The following is a 16841-nucleotide window of genomic DNA, read 5'->3' as shown; positions in this document are numbered from 1 at the left end:
TCAAGGGCAGTTAAGGGCTAGGGCCAAGACATAGGGCTACGTAGCCCTTGAAACAAAGCTTTCAAAGGACCACACTTTAAAAGGGAGGGCTTTTGAGGAAAAGCCGGCAGGCAAATATGGCAGCTGTCATGAATCCTTTTTTTTTTCGTTTTCTGAGCCCTTTTACTTCACTGTTATTTTATTATTACTACTAGCTGTTATCATTCGGAAACATGCCTTCTCTTGGCCTCTGTTGAAGTAGCAGTCCGCGAGCTTCAAGCGCTGATGACGCGACGTAATGGAGGGGTGTCTCATTGCTTAGGGGAACGTTTTACCCCTCTCTGTTGAGGGGCAAGGGGAAGGGGGAGGTGGAAGGGGGGGGAATGGGATTGGGCCTAAGTTTCCCCCTTTCCTCGTCGGGCTAGGGGGCGTGTCTTGGAGAGCACCATGGTTCATACACACACCAATTCACCCATTCATACACCCATTTTTCATTCACCCTTATAATCCCTGATTCATACAAAAATTCAACCATTCACCCTCACATTCACACCCCGACGGCGTAGCCGCCCCCGACGGCGTAGTCGCCCCCGACGGCGTAGTCGCCCCCGACGGCGTAGTCGCCCCCTCAGGGCGACAGTCAGCTGGTCAGGAGCAGTCAGGGTGAGGCGTCTCGCTCAGGGACACCTCCACACTCAGCTAGGAGGAGCCGGGGATCGAACTAGTTCAGGGTACCAGCCGACCCGCTCTGCCTCCTGGGCTGAACCGACGCCAGAGATCAGACAAAGAGAACCTTTGAATTAATCATCTCTGACGCCAACAGAGCCGCTGACGGTTTAACTTTCAGTTTTCAGAACTAGGCGAAGTTTGTTTTTAAGCCCGGTTACGCTCTCTCTCTCTGAAGCCCGGATACCGACCGCGGTAGCCATGGTAACCTCTCCTCCACTAGAGCCGAGATCAGGGGACGGGGGGAGAGGCGGCGTTGTGGTTGCCATGGCAGTGGGGGTTGGGGGGGAGGGTACCCAGAGACAGAGTCACAGGACAGAGAGTGAGACAGCCAGAGGACAGAGAGTGAGACAGCCAGAGGACAGAGAGTGAGACAGCCAGAGGACAGAGAGTGAGACAGCCAGAGGACAGAGAGTGAGACAGCCAGAGGATAGAGAGTGAGACAATCAGAGGACAGAGAGTGAGACAGCCAGAGGACAGAGAGTGAGACAGCCAGAGGACAGAGCGTGAGACGATCAGAGAACAGAGTGAGACAGCGAGAGGACAGAGTGTGAGACAGCCAGAGGACAGAGAGTGAGACTAACAGAAACTAGAGAGTTCGGCAATCAGAGTGTCGTCATGGTTACCAGGGACGTCATGGTGAAGCCAATGACCTCAAGGTAGCCGTCGTCGTGTCGTTGGGGTTCGAAGTCGCGGTGGTCGCCGGGGTTACCCCAGGGGGTGGTGCCCGCGCAGTACCTAGAGGGGGGGGGGGGGGGAGCACAGCATCGCCACGTCACCATGGCAGCAGCAGCATCCTTCACTCACACTGGACCACGGAGTAGCTAGGTGTGGCTCTGCTGCCATCTTGTGGTCAGAAGTGGAAAAGTATCAACGCATCATTTGTATTCACACATTCACCCGTTCACTCACACATTCACCAATTCATACACACACATTCAACCATTCAGAGAGAGGGATAGAGAAAGAGACACAAAGAGAGAGAAAGAGACACAAAGAGAGAGTGTGTTTGTTTAAGTTTGTGTAGGAGTGTGTGTCTTACTTGGGGATGTTGAGGAATACCAGACACTGGAGTTTAAGATCCTGGATCTTAGAGGTCAGGTCAACACCATCACACTGGAGAGAGACAGAGCGAGAGACAGAGACAGAGACAGAGGGAGAGAGAGAGAATCAGAGTGAGACAAACATAGGACAAATAGTGAGACAATCAGAGCCCAGGGAGTCAGGTAATCATAGAGAGAGGCTAACAGAGAGAGTGACTAATCTATAACATAGACCAGGGCTCTGCAACCCAAGGCACTCGTGCCACCACTGGCACGGGGCAGCATTGTCATTGGCACACTTAAAAATAATAATAAAAAAAAAAGTTCATATTTTTTATTATTATTATTAAAAATGTCACAGCACAATGCGGCAGCATAATCATTGCTACCGATTTTCTTTTTGCACTTTATTCTGTTTTGGGCATTTCCTCCCAGTGCAAACATGATTTATTGAGTTACAGAAGTGTTCTGAAATGGGATAAATTAATAGTTTTTAAACCTATGTTGTGAGTAATAGAGAAGAAAATATTTAAAATATGGTTGCATGTGGCCTGTATGCATCGCCTTCACATGGTTTTGAAAAGCTGTACATGTCTTAAAGATATTGATGTGGATGGTTCCAACATTCTCATATATTCTCGTTTTTTACATTTCTCACAGTGCAAATATGTTTTTGAATGAGTTTCTGAAAATGGTGTTTTAAGATGGGACATATGTAATTATAATTTGTAAGCCCATGTTGCAATTATAACAACCAAAAAAACATTTAGGATGTTGATGCATGATTGTGGACTATATGGAAATAGTACAATTCCAGGTCTTCTGGAAATGTTTTTGGTCGCTGTGTCATAATTCAGCTTAATTTTTAATATATTGATGCTTAAGGCACACTCATTAACGAGAAAATGTCAAACTGGCACTGCATAATGAAAAGGTTGCTGACCCCTGACATTAGGGCTGCACGATATGGGCAAAATATGATATCCCGATATTTTTTGGCTGAATGGCGATATACGATATATATCTCGATATTTTCTAGAGTGGGTTCGATGTTTTTTTTGTAAGTCAAAAGCCAAATGTGAGATGTTGCAAGCACTTTTATTAAAAAAAAAGGTCAGTATTACTGCAACATGTGATTTTTTATCGTTATTTTCAACAGAATTGAGTGAACATGTTTAAAAAAAAAGGGACGTTTTTCACCTTCTTCACAAAATAACCACCTATGCAAAACAATATAAAGCTGTAGGTTACACACATTAGCTACCATTAAGAGCATTGGCTTCGTCGCATTGTCCTGCGTACTACGGTGAGGGTTTCAGTGCGCCGTAACTTTAATCCCCCGCCCCCTCCCTTCTCCGTTCCATTTGGGAACATGTTTGGTTTCATTTCGCTTGTTTCGTATATTTTAATTAATTAATTAAGAGCGTCACCAGAGGGCGCCCCCAACACATTTGCCGAGCGCCGGCCCTGGTATCGGGGCAGAAGAAACTGTCGCGGCCGTTGATGCAGCAGCACAGCCACGGAGTTTTACGCATTCCTCATACTGCACTTTGTGCCGCTGCTGTAAATGGTGGAACAGATTTGTCGTGCTTCCACTTTTAGTCGCAACGGTTTTGCTACACTCTCTACAGATGACCTGCAGCTGCTGCTCATCTGTTTTTTTTAAACCCGAACTATTTCCACATTATGGAGCCGTTGATTCTCCTTTTTGAAACAATTTCGTCTCCCGCCGCCGTCTCGTTTTCTTTACGGGTATCATCCATGCTTGTTGTGTTGTGAGGGGGCGGCGGGGGCGGGAATGAGGCGTCTTTGCACACGGCACGTTTGGAAAGACAGAGTGGGAGGGGGAGGGGGAGGGGTCGCGCTCAGTCTCCAAGGCAAGCGCTGCAGACGCTTGAGGGGGAAACTGACCATTTTAACGCTTATCGATATAAACAATATTGTCAAATCTTGTATCCCCTAGGAAATTATATCGATATATCGTGCATAGCCGATATATCCTGCAGCCCTACCTGACATAGAGTAAGACAATCTTAGGGCAGAGAGTGATCCAATCTGATAGTGAGACAATCTTAGGGCAGAGAGTGAGACAATCTGATAGTGAGACAATCTTAGGGCAGAGAGTGAGACAATCTGATAGTGAGACAATCTTAGGGCAGAGAGTGAGACAATCTGATACTGAGACAATCTTAGGGCAGAGAGTGAGACAAACAGAGTGAGACAATCTTAGGGCAGAGAGTGATCCAATCTGATAGTGAGACAATCTTAGGGCAGAGAGTGAGACAATCTGATAGTGAGACAATCTTAGGGCAGAGAGTGAGACAAACAGAGAGTGAGACAATCTTAGAGCAGAGAGTGATCCAATCTGATAGTAAGACAATCTTAGGGCAGAGAGTGAGACAAACAGAGAGTGAGACAATCTTAGGGCAGAGAGTGAGACAATCTTAGGGCAGAGAGTGATCCAATCTGATAGTGAGACAATCTTAGGGCAGAGTGAGACACACAGAGAGTGAGACACACACAGAGTGAGACGCGGTACTCACCACCACCTTGATGTGCTTGGACAGGTCCTTGGCACTGCCCATCAGGAAGTCAGAGAAGGCCGTCTGCAGACCAGACGTAGAGAGTCTAGAGCGGGGGTCTCAAACAGGCGCTCTCTAAGGCTGCCTACTAGGAGACCCCCTCTAAGATACATCTGAGATGAGCCCCGCCTTCCAGAGTATATACATAGATCTATAGAGTATATACATAGATCTATAGAGTTTATATAGATCTATAGAGTATATAGAGATCTATAGAGTTTATAGAGATCTATAGAGTATATACATAGATCTATAGAGTATTTATAGATCTATAGAGTTTACATAGATCTATTGAGTTTATATAGATCTATAGAGTGTATATAGAGATCTTAAGAGTATATAGAGATCTAGAGTTTATATAGATCTATAGAGTTTATATAGAGTATATATTCCCAATTTCGTTGTATAGGTGACTGTACAATGACAATAAAGTCTATCTTTATCTTTATCTATATATACGTGGATCTATAGAGTTTATATTGAGTGTATTTAAAGTGTAGAGAATGTAAAGAGTAGGGTTAGCGTATAACTAGTTAGAGTGAAACTCACCCCTGTATATAGAGAATAAAGTATATATAGAGTATGTAGATATATAGAGTATAGAGTGAACTCACCCCTGTATATAGAGTATAAAGTATATATAGAGTATGTAGATATATAGAGTATAGAGTGAAACTCACCCCTGTATATAGAGTATAAAGTATACATAGATTTATAGAGTATAGAGTGAACTCACCCCTGTATATAGAGTATAAAGTATATATAGAGTATGTAGATATAGAGTATAGAGTGAACTCACCCCTGTATATAGAGTATAAAATATATATAGAGTATATCTAGATCTATAGCATATAAAGTGAACTCACCCCTGTATATAGAGTATAAAATATATATAAAGTATATCTAGATCTATAGCGTATAGAGTGAACTCACCCCAGCGTAGAACATCTTGTTCCTGAAGCGGCTGTTGAACTTCTCAGGGTTCGCCTCTGAAACAGAAACACAGGAGAATGTGAACCAGTAGACCCAGTAGAACCAGGAGAACGTGAACCAGTAGAGCCAGTAGAACGTGAACCAGTAGAACCAGGAGAACGTGAACCAGTAGAACCAGGACCAGTGGAACCACCTCAGGATCAGTAGAACTAGAACCAGTGGAACCAGTAGAACCAGGAGAACGTGAACCAGTAGAACCAGTGGAACCAGTAGAACCAGGAGAACGTGAACCAGTAGAACCAGTGGAACCAGTAGAACCAGGAGAACGTGAACCAGAAGAACCAGAACCAGTGGAAACAGTAGAACCAGGAGAACCAGTAGAACCAGGAGAACGTGAACCAGAAGAACCAGAACCAGTGGAAACAGTAGAACCAGGAGAACCAGAACCAGTAGAACCAGTGGAACCAGCAGAACCTACCTCGGGACTCATGGAACTCCAGGGTGACGTGGGCGTCGAAGCCCAGGCTGAAGTAGTTGTTGAAAACGTCCATGGGGAGCTGGGAGGAGACATCATCCATTCATTAAGATCCTTCATCCATTCATAAAGCTGTACTCGTTAATACATTCATAAAGCAGTGTTCATTCACCTCTTCATAGAGCGCTGTTCATTCACCCCTTCATAAAACGATACTCATTCTCCGCTTAATAGAGCTGTACTCATGAACCCCTTCATAGAGTTGCACTTTTTAACCCCTTCATAGAGCGCTGGCCATTCACCCCTTCATAGAGCGGTGGCCATTCACCCCTTCATAGAGCGGTGGCCATTCACCCCTTCACAGAGCAGTCATCATTCACCCAGTCATAGAGCAGTATTCTTTAAAGTGGTGTTAATTCACCCCTTCATCGAGCGGTGTTCACCCACCTTGTCGGCCTGCTGCTCTTCGGGGTCCGCGCCCCCCGGGCCTCCGTTGGGCCCCGCCCCCCCCTGGCTGGGCCCCGCCCCCCCGGGGCCAGGCCCCGCCTCCATGCGGAGGTTCCAGCGGTCCAGCTGCACCACCAGCCCGTCCTCCACGTGGGAGAGGATCTTAGAGACCGGCTCGTCTGTGTAGCCCTGGTTGAGGGGGTGAGGGGTGAGAGGGTGAGAGGGTGAGAGGGTGGTCGAAAAACAGAGGTCAGTCTGGGACGACTGAGAGCGCTAGTATCACCTGACATTCATCAATTCATTCACACGTTCACCACTTCATTAACAAATTCACCCCTTCACAAACACATACATTCACACACACAAACATTTATATGCATATTCATTCGTATACATTGACAGATACACAATCATACATACACACTCATTCATACAAACATTCACACAAACACCCAATTCACACACACCCAGGCACATGCCCATTCACACCCGTTCACCCAACACATACAAAGTCCCCCATACATTCACTCATTCACCCATTCATACAGGGGGAGGCGTCTCTGGGACTCCTCCTCCCTCAGCTCCATGTGTGAACCAGGGGTGGAGAGAGAGTGTGTGCCTCACCCCTCCCCAGTTGAGGGTCCGGGCGAGGTCGTTCCCCGTCCCGAGGGGCAGGATGGCCACCGGAGGGGGGGGGCTCACCTCCAGCTCATCGAGACAGGACAGGATCCATCCCACCTGGGAGAGGGACGAGTGACGGGTGTCAATCAAAGTGACACCAGAGTACCAGCATGAGGGCATGGGTGAATGTGTGTGTGAGTGAGTGCATTAATGGGTGGATGTGTGAGTGAATGAGTGTATGGATGGGTGGATGTGTGAGTGAATGGATGGGTGGATGTGTGAGTGAATGGATGGGTGGATGTGTGAGTGAATGAGTGTATGGATGGGTGGATGTGTGAGTGAATGGATGGGTGGATGTGTGAGTGAATGGATGGGTGGATGTGTGAGTGAATGAGTGTATGGATGGGTGGATGTGTGAATGAATGAGTGTATGGGTATTAATGGGTGAATTCGTTTGTGAATGGGTGAATGTGTGGGGTACTCACCGTCCCGTCTCCCCCACAGGCCAGGATCCTCAGGTTTGGCACCTTACGGTAGAGCTCCAGTCTGGAGGACGGACGGACGGACACACACACACACACACACACACACACACACACACACACACACACACACACACACACACACACACACACACACACACACACACACACACACACACACACACACACACACACACACACACACACACACACAGTCAGGCGTCTCGCTCCGGGACACCTCCACACTCCGGGGATCAAACCAGCAACCTTGAGGTTATCAGTCGACCCGCTTCAAACAAACAAATGCTTCAAACATCTAAAAAGGTACGTGCTCTGGGTTTCAATCTCCAAACTCTGTGTGTGTGCGTGTGTGTGTGTGTGAGGGCCATTGTGAATAATGAAAGGGTTCTCTGAAGTCGTTGGCCTGTAGCTTCTCTCTCCAAAACAACATCCCTGACCTAATATACCGGGAAAACTCCTGGTTTAATGAGGTGGAGCTCTGAGCTACACCTCGCTTCATGGCGAGGTGGAGCTCCTTCAGAGAGAGAGACCCTATATCCTCCTTTAGAGAGAGACCCTATCCCCTCCTTTAGAGAGAGACCCTATCTCCTCCTTTAGAGAGAGACCGTATCTCCTCCTTCAGAGAGTTAGACCGTATCTCCTCCTTTAGAGAGAGAGACCCATCTCCTCCTTCAGAGAGAGACCCTATCTCCTCCTTTCGAGAGAGACCGTATCTCCTCCTTTAGAGAGAGAGACCCTATCTCCTCCTTCAGAGAGAGACCCTATCTCCTCCTTTAGAAAGAGACCCTATCTCCTCCTTCAGAGAGAGAGACCCTATCTCCTCCTTCAGAGAGAGAGACCCTATCTCCTCCTTCAGAGAGAGAGACCCTATCTCCTCCTTCAGAGAGAGAGACCCTATCTCCTCTTTCAGAGAGAGAGACCCTATCTCCTCCTTCAGAGAGAGAGACCCTATCTCCTCCTTCAGAGAGAGAGACCCTATCTCCTCCTTCAGAGAGAGACCCTATCTCCTCCTTCAGAGAGAGAGACCCTATCTCCTCCTTCAGAGAGAGAGACCCTATCTCCTCCTTCAGAGAGAGAGACCCTATCTCCTCCTTCAGAGAGAGACCCTATCTCCCCCTTCCAGAGAGAGAGACCCTATCTCCTCCTTCAGAGAGAGAGAGACCCTATCTCCTCCTTCAGAGAGAGACCCTATCTCCACACACACACACACACGGACGGACGGACGGACAGACAGACGGACAGACGGACAGACAGATTTGTGTAGTTTGGGGAAATGGGTCCAGATGATTTTTCAGCAGCGTGATCATTAGGATTGGCCTGTGGTCCCAGAAGACCAGTTTGCAGAACGTCCTAAATATCTACAGAGAAAGTGTGAACTCTACGTATAAACCTGTCCTGAGGTCTGTGAGTCCGACGCCTCCCCTCGTGGTCACAATTCAACAAGCATGCGGGCCTTTCTGCGTGTGCGCGTGTTTGTATGTGTGAGTGTGTATGCTTGTCTGAGTGAGTGAGTGAGTGAGTGAGTGAGTGAGTGAGTGAGTGAGTGAGTGAGTGAGTGAGTAAGTGAGTGACTGTGTGTGCGGGCGTGCGTGAGTACCTGTGTATTTGAGTGAGTGAGTGAGTAGTGAGCGAGTAGTGAGTGAGAGAGTAGTGAGTGAGTGAGTAGTGAGTGGGTCCCCTACCCCTCCTTGGGCCCCCCCTGGCTCAGGTCGAACACCTGTCGGGGGTTGAGGTACCACATCAACGACTGCATGATCTTAGTGCCCTGAGACGGAAAAACACCAACACATACAGTTAGTACAGCATGTATAGCTACAGTAATATGGTTCTAGGTAATTCCTGGTTCTATATAACCTGGCTCTATAGGTCCCACCTGGTTCTCTAGGTTCCAGGTTGTTAATGGTTCTATAGGTTCTAGATGGTTCTAGGTCCCACCTTGTTCTACATAACCTGGTACTATAGGTTCTAGATGGTTCTACGTGTTACCTGGTTCTATATAACCTGGTTCTAGGTGTTACCTGGTTCTATTTAAAGGACAATTCCGGTATTTTGATCATTGAGCCCCCTTTCTGGTTTGTTTAGGATGAAATAGAGTGGGTGACACCGAAATTTGAACTATTAGTCCTTTCTCGGGTATTTGGCTCATTTTGAATCCCTCCTGCCTGCTTCACAATGGTTGTCTGTGTGCATACACAAACCTGTCAACCCAGCAACCCTAAACGTTCGTTTTCAAAAATGTGCAAGTAACCGAGTGGTTAGTGGCATTCGTGAAGTTAAAAAAATATATATCGGCGCAATATATGGTTTCTGTCGTGTTTTATTGCACATTTATCGGCAGTTGGTTTCAGTTGGAAGACTCATTACTGCACGTTGATATTAGTCCGCCGAACCGGAAAGGTGGGCTGTTTACGTTGGTTTGAAGTCTTGTACCGTGAGCACCTCGGATTAGGGAAATCACATAGAAAATCACTGAAATGGATTATGAAAGGTGGCTTCTGGAGGACGCACTCGATTTTGAGTTTGACGGCAGAGGACATCGTTTTGAACCAGAATTCACCCAAGAGGAGCTACGTGAGATGGAGGCTAGGGCTACGGAGGCGCCTGAAGCTCCGGCTGAAGCGGTCCCCAGGATCACGGGAAATTGGTGGCGTGCCTGTGGGAAGTGCAGGTAGATGCCGACGGAAGTCGAAAGTAGGTGCTGCACGGAGTGGGACCTTGTGCGGAAGTTTATATGCGGTTGTGAGGTATCTGAAAAAATAGTTCCAATTAGCAACTAACACGGATGGAAACCATATATTGCGCCGATATTTTTTTTTTAAACTTCACAAATGCCACTAACCACTCGGTTACTTGCACATTTTTGAAAACGAATGTTAGGGTTGCTGGGTTGACAGGTTTGTGTATGCACACAGACAACCATTGTGAAGCAGGCAGGAGCGATTCAAAATGAGCCAAATACCCGAGAAAGGACTAATAGTTCAAATTTCGGTGTCACCCACTCTATTTCATCCTAAACAAACCAGAAAGGGGGCTCAATGATCATAATACCGGAATTGTCCTTTAATCTGGTTCTAGATGTTACCTGGTTCTATATAATCTGGTTCTACGTTTTACCTGGTTCTATATAACCTGGTTCTACGTCCTACCTGGTTCTACGTCCTACCTGGTTCTACATAACCTGGTATTATAGGTTCTAGATGGTTCTACGTGTTACCTGGTTCTATATAACCTGGTTCTAGGTGTTACCTGGTTCTATATAACCTGGTTCTACGTCCTACCTGGTTCTATACAATCTGGTTCTAGATGTTACCTGGTTCTATATAACCTGGTTCTAGGTGTTACCTGGTTCTACGTCCTACCTGGTTCTATATAACCTGGTTGTAGATGTTACCTGGTTCTATATAATCTGGTTCTAGGTGTTACCTGGTTCCACATAATCTGGTTCTACGTCCTACCTGGTTCTATATAACCTGGTTCTACGTCCTACCTGGTTCTATATAATCTGGTTCTGGGTGTTACCTGGTTCCCCCCACTCTTGGGGTTGACGAAGACGAGCAGAGGCTTCATCAGAGGGGAGGGGATTGGTCGGATGACGAAGGGCCGCCAGGACCGCCCCTCCTGGAGAGAGAGCACAGGGTTCATCACCGCATGATGAGTCGGTGAATGTCCAAACAGTCTGTGACATGGTGAGGGCCTTTGAAGGCTGTGTTAAAGATTAGGCCCGTGTTGGTGACAGGGTGAAGGCCGTGTTGGTGACAGGGTGAGGGCTGGGTTGGTGACAGGGTGAGGGCTGTGTTGGTAACAGGGTGAGGACCGTGTTGGTGACAGGGTGAGGGCTGTGTTGGTGACAGGGTGAGGCCTGTGTTGGTGACAGGGTGAGGACCGTGTTGGTGTGAGGGTGAGGGCCGTGTTGGTGTCAGGGTGAGGGCTATGTTGGTGACAGGGTGAGGGCCGTGTTGGTGTCAGGGTGAGGGCCATGTTGGTGACAGGGTGAGGGCTCTGATATGACAGGTTGAGGGCTGTATTATTACAGGGTGAGGTCAGTGTTATAACAGGGTGAGGGCTGTGTCGTTGACAGGGTGAGGGCTGTGATATGACAGGGTGAGGGTCACTGTCGGTGACAGGGTGAGGGTCACTGTCAGTGACAGGGTGAGGGCTGTGTTATGACAGGGTGAGGGTCACTGTCGGTGACAGGGTGAGGGTCACTGTCAGTGACAGGGTGAGGGCTGTGTTATGACAGAGTGAGGGCCGTGTCAGTGACAGGGTGAGGGATGTGTGGATGACAGGGTGATGGCTGTTATGATAGGGTGAGGGCTGTGTGGATGACAGGGTGAGGGCTGTGTTGAAGGCCGTGTCTGTGACAGGGCGAGTGCTGTGTTATGACAAGGTGAGGGCCGTGATATGACAGGATGAGGGCCGCTTTATAAAAGGGTGAGGGTTGTGAAATAACAGGGTGAGGGCTGTGATATGACAGGTTGAAGGCTGTGTTGAGGGCCGTGTCGGTGACAGGGTGAGGGCTGTGTGGATGACAGAGTGATGGCTTCGTTATGACAGGGTGAGGGCCGTGTCGGTGACAGGGTAAGGGCCCCGTTATTACAGGGTGAGGACTAGGGGTGGGAAAAATAATCGATTCTTCGATGCATCTTGATTCTCGCTAGAACGATTCTGTCTTGATGTAGATAAATTAATAAACGGAATTAAATAAAAAACGTTTTCTTTCCTTTTTTTTTTTGCCTGCTGCAACATTCTGTTCGTCAGAGAGTGATAATTTTCGTAATTTTAAAATTATTGAATTCGTCTTCAGTGTGTATTGGCCAATCTGATTTGTCTTGACACGATTGCGATTCAGCCTACGCATAGCATTCACGCAAACTCACAGCCAGACACAAGAACTCCTTCTAATTCAAGAGCAGCTTTTCCTTTAATGTCATAGAAAATAAAGATTAGAAAGAAAATAAAACTGAAACCTATTTTTTGCATGCTTCCATAGTGTCATAATGCAAGCTGCATTGATTATTGCATTGTTCATAGAAAGTCATATTTGTGACAAAAGCTTTCTCTCTTATGAAATATTAGATAAGTTAATTAATCTGTTGATGTCTTTAATGATCATCACAAAAGTAGGAAGTGATAAGCAAACTCTGAGTAGCTAACCCAGATGCATATATATATTTTTGAAAATCACGCAGGGAGATGTACATAAAAAAAAATGATTGCATCAAGATGCATCGATAATCGCTTCAAAATCGAATCGTTGACCTCATAATCGGAATCGAATCGTGAGGTGCCAAGAGATTCCCACCCCTAGTGAGGACTGACCTCCATTCCCTTCTTGCTGCTCTTTCGTTTGAAGGAGGTCCTCTTCTTCTTCTTGTTGGCCTTGGTGGACGCCTGATGACAGAGTGAACAGATGAAGATTATGAACACATGAACGTCTAATGATTTCAATCCAAATTTGACCTTGAATTTGAATTTACACACTTTCTGAGCAGGATAGAATATAAGGTTATTAAACGTATTAACTTTAGATGTTAAGGGATAGGGGTAAGGGTTATTGAGGGTTTAACTACAGCGTCCGGTCGATTGGCCACGTTCGTCCCAGAAAACTACTCCTCCAGCGACGTTAGTGGCCGAAACAAACGCGAAGAGACAAGACGTGAAACGCCTGGGGCCGAGCTGGTCTGACGTCAGACTTGAGACGGTCCATCTAAAGCTGGACTCTTTGGAAGGCGTCGAGAAGACGGCCGTCCTGGTTACCTGGTGCCGTCGGACCCGTGTGATCCAGGTGGGCGGGACCACGAGGGCGGCGTGGGCGCCCACAGGACACGCCTCCTCGATCCTCTGGAGCATGAAGCAGCTGACCTTGTTGTGGTACTGGAACAGAGCGAAAAATACAGAAACAGACGTTCACAGAAACAGACGTTTAGGACGTTTATCGAAACAGACGTTTAGAGAAACAGACAATCAGGACATAAACGGAAACAGACGTTTACAGAAACAGACGTTTAGGACGTTTATAGAAACAGACGTTTAGAGAAACAGACGTTAAAAGACATGAAGCAGGACCCCTTGTTGTGATAATGGAACAGACCGGAAGAATACAGACACAAATGGACAGAGACAGATGTTTACAGAAACAGACTTTTAGGATGTTTACAGAAACAGACGTTCACAGAAACAGACGTTTAGGACATTTACAGTAACAGACATTTACAGACAGATGTTTACAGAAATAACCGTTCACAGAAACAGACGTTTAGGACTTTTACAGAAACAGATATTTACAGAAACAGACATTTACATAAAACAGACATTGACATAGACAGATGTTTACAGAAACAGACGTTTAGGATGTTTACAGAAACAGACGTTCAGTACATTGAAAGACATGAAGCAGGACACCTTGTTGTGATAATGGAACAGACCGGAAGAATACAGACACAAATGGACAGAAACAGACGTTCACAGAAACAGACTTTTAGGATGTTTACAGAAACAGACGTTCACAGAAACAGACATTTAGGACATTTACAGAAACAGTCATTGACAGAGACAGATGTTTACAGAAACAGACGTTTAGGATGTTTACAGAAACAGACGTTCACAGAAACAGACGTTTAGGACATTTACAGTAACAGACATTTACAGACAGATGTTTACAGAAATAACCGTTCACAGAAACAGACGTTTAGGACTTTTACAGAAACAGATATTTACAGAAACAGATGTTTACAGAAACAGACATTTACAGAGAGATTTTTACAGAAACAAACGTTCACAGAAACAGACGTTTAGAACTTTTACAGAAACAGACATTTACAGAAACAGACATTGACAGAGACAGATGTTTACAGAAACAGACGTTTAGGACATTTACAGTCACAGACATATACAGAGACAGATGTTTACAGAAACACACGTTCACAGAAACAGACGTTTAGGTCCTTTACAGAAACAGACATTTACAGAAACAGATGTTTACAAAAACAGTTAAAGACATTCACAGAAACAGACGTTCACAGATACAGACGGTAAGGACATTTACAGAAACAGACGTTCACAGATACAGACAGTAAAGACATTTACAGAAACAGACGTTCGCAGATACAGACAGTAAGGACATTTACAGCAACAGACGTTCACAGATACAGACAGTCAGGACATTTACAGAAACAGACATTCACAGATACAGACAGTCAGGACATTTACAGAAACAGACATTCAAAACACTGTTGTGTTCTGACTCAACCTGCCTGCAGACTTACCGCCTGTTTGCACCAGGAGCAGCTGATAGCCACGATCTCCTTACTGTGGAACGCAAACTTCTGCTGGAAGCCCTGAGAGAAGACGATGCAACGACTCGTTAAAGGACCGGCCGTGTTACTATGATGATACTGTCATACTACTATCAACAATATGATATACCTTTAATAAATCAATTTACTAATCTATTAATAAACACCTGTATAATTATTATGATTTGTTTACCTTTCCACATTGTTTACATTTTCCCTCCTGTCGCCTTCGATGGACCCAGTGATGGCGCACCGCAACGGGCTGGAAACACACACACACACACACACAGACACACACACACACACACACACATATTACTACTTTAATCATGACTCCAAAACAAACGTTACTAATGAAGAAACTTTCAAAATAGCGTCAAACAGCAGAGTGGAGCTCCGGCGACCACCGGACGTGTCTCCGTGGTAACGCCATGTTGCGGGGCGGGGGCGGGCTCTGAGGACTCACCTCCCTAAAGTTGCGCGGGCCCCACTCCCTGAAGGACGGCTTGCACCGGAAGCTGATCTGGGGTCAGAGGTCACAGAGAGAGGGGGACAGGGGGTCAGAACACAGAGACTCATACCATCAATAATCAACAACCCATCCACACTGACCATCTGATCAATAATCCCCATGGATCCTTGCATTTAAAAACAGCACTTAGCATGGTGTAGCATCTTACCCTAGCTATCTGTGTTGTGTGCGGGAATGAGTTAACCTATTGATGGTTAGTGTTGTTGAATGGGTTAACCTAGTGATGGTTAGTGTTGTTGAACTGGCTAACCTAGTGATGGTTAGTGTTGTTGAATGGGTTAACCTAGTGATGGTTAGTGCTGTTGAATGGGTTAACCTAGTGATGGTTAGCGCTGTTGAATGGGTTAACCTAGTGATGGTTAGCGCTGTTGAATGGGTTAACCTAGTGATGGTTAGCGTTGTTGAATGGGTTAACCTAGTGATGGTTAGCGCTGTTGAATGGGTTAACCTAGTGATGGTTAGTGTTGTTGAATGGGTTAACCTAGTGATGGTTAGCGCTGTTGAGTGGGTTAACCTAGTGATGGTTAGTGTTGTTGAATGGGTTAACCTAGTGATGGTTAATGTTGTTGAATGGGTTAACCTAGTGATGGTTAGCGCTGTTGAATGGGTTAACCTAGTGATGGTTAGTGTTGTTGAATGGGTTAACCTAGTGATGGTTAGTGTTGTTGAATGGGTTAACCTAGTGATGGTTAGTGTTGTTGAATGAGTTAACCTAGTGATGGTTAGCGCTGTTGAATGGGTTAACCTAGTGATGGTTAGTGTTGTTGAATGGGTTAACCTAGTTATGGTTAGCGCTGTTGAATGGGTTAACCTAGTGATGGTTAGTGTTGTTGAATGGGTTAACCTAGTGATGGTTAGTGCTGTTGAATGGGTTAACCTAGTGATAGTTAGCGCTGCTGAATGGGTTAACCTAGTGATGGTTAGTGTTGGCCCCTGGTTCTATGAACATCCTCACTGCACCCACAGAGATATATCGTTGTTTCTCTTTCTAAAGACTCATGTTCTTATTGTAAGTCGCTCTGGATCAAAGTGTCTGATAAACGCCCTGCGTGTGAAGGTCAATGCCTTTGTCTATTATGTCTTTATCTCTGCGCACTGAAATGGGAGAACTCAATGATCACCAGACCACACGGGAGGAAGTGATGCAGCGTTCTTCCACAAAGTCATCCCCCCATCCAGTGAGCAACACCGACCTTTAGACCCGCGCCTCACACCATACGCTTGATTAGACTTCCAAGCCAAGCCTTACGTTAAAGGTCCATTGACATGAAAATCTCACTTTGTGAGGTTTTCTAACATAAATATGAGTTCCCCTAGCCTGCATATGGTCCCCCAACGGCTAAAACTTGCGTTTGGTGTAAAACTAGCACTAGCTGTTCTGCTCGCCTTTGAAAAAACTGAGGCTCAAGTGCGCTGATTTGGAATGTCTGTACTCATGACGTCATCAGGAATCTCAGCTCCTCCCCTTACTCTGCCTGGCCCGCCCAGAGACGTTGGCCCGCCAATGAGACTCGACCGTGCGAGCGCCACATGTGTGTGTGTGTGAATACACACACTGTAACGCAAGTGTTTCTTGTCGGTTCTTTGACGTGTCTTGTATTTCCAAAACGAGACTGTCGTGGGGGTTATCTGAGCCATGGTTGAGAAGGAATTGGGGGAAAGGAACTTTGGTTTGACTCGCTGAAGTGCATGAACTGCACCATGC

The 16841-nt window shown here is 46.2% G+C and overlaps 1 protein-coding gene across 6 annotated transcripts in view; it reads right to left on the bottom strand.

Moving 5' to 3' along the window:
- The window catches only part of dgkza (diacylglycerol kinase, zeta a), a 92123-nt gene that overhangs the window by 47158 nt on the left and 28124 nt on the right, over positions 1-16841 (bottom strand). For all 6 annotated transcript variants that reach the window (XM_030360589.1, XM_030360587.1, XM_030360588.1 and 3 more), the window contains 15 exons: positions 15071-15127; positions 14798-14866; positions 14575-14646; positions 13067-13183; positions 12629-12700; positions 10829-10927; positions 8992-9074; positions 7292-7352; positions 6810-6923; positions 6186-6374; positions 5742-5820; positions 5264-5319; positions 4292-4354; positions 1748-1821; positions 1332-1443 (listed from right to left, as the gene is read on the bottom strand). In XM_030360589.1, coding sequence (XP_030216449.1) covers positions 1332-1443; positions 1748-1821; positions 4292-4354; positions 5264-5319; positions 5742-5820; positions 6186-6374; positions 6810-6923; positions 7292-7352; positions 8992-9074; positions 10829-10927; positions 12629-12700; positions 13067-13183; positions 14575-14646; positions 14798-14866; positions 15071-15127 — 1317 coding nt within the window. The remainder of the gene's footprint in view (positions 1-1331; positions 1444-1747; positions 1822-4291; positions 4355-5263; positions 5320-5741; positions 5821-6185; positions 6375-6809; positions 6924-7291; positions 7353-8991; positions 9075-10828; positions 10928-12628; positions 12701-13066; positions 13184-14574; positions 14647-14797; positions 14867-15070; positions 15128-16841) is intronic.

Source organism: Gadus morhua, chromosome 7, assembly GCF_902167405.1.
Source record: "Gadus morhua chromosome 7, gadMor3.0, whole genome shotgun sequence".
NCBI classification, from domain to species: domain Eukaryota; kingdom Metazoa; phylum Chordata; class Actinopteri; order Gadiformes; family Gadidae; genus Gadus; species Gadus morhua.
The sequence above is the reverse complement of the archived record's forward strand: the minus strand, read 5'-3'. Positions and strand labels throughout refer to the sequence as shown.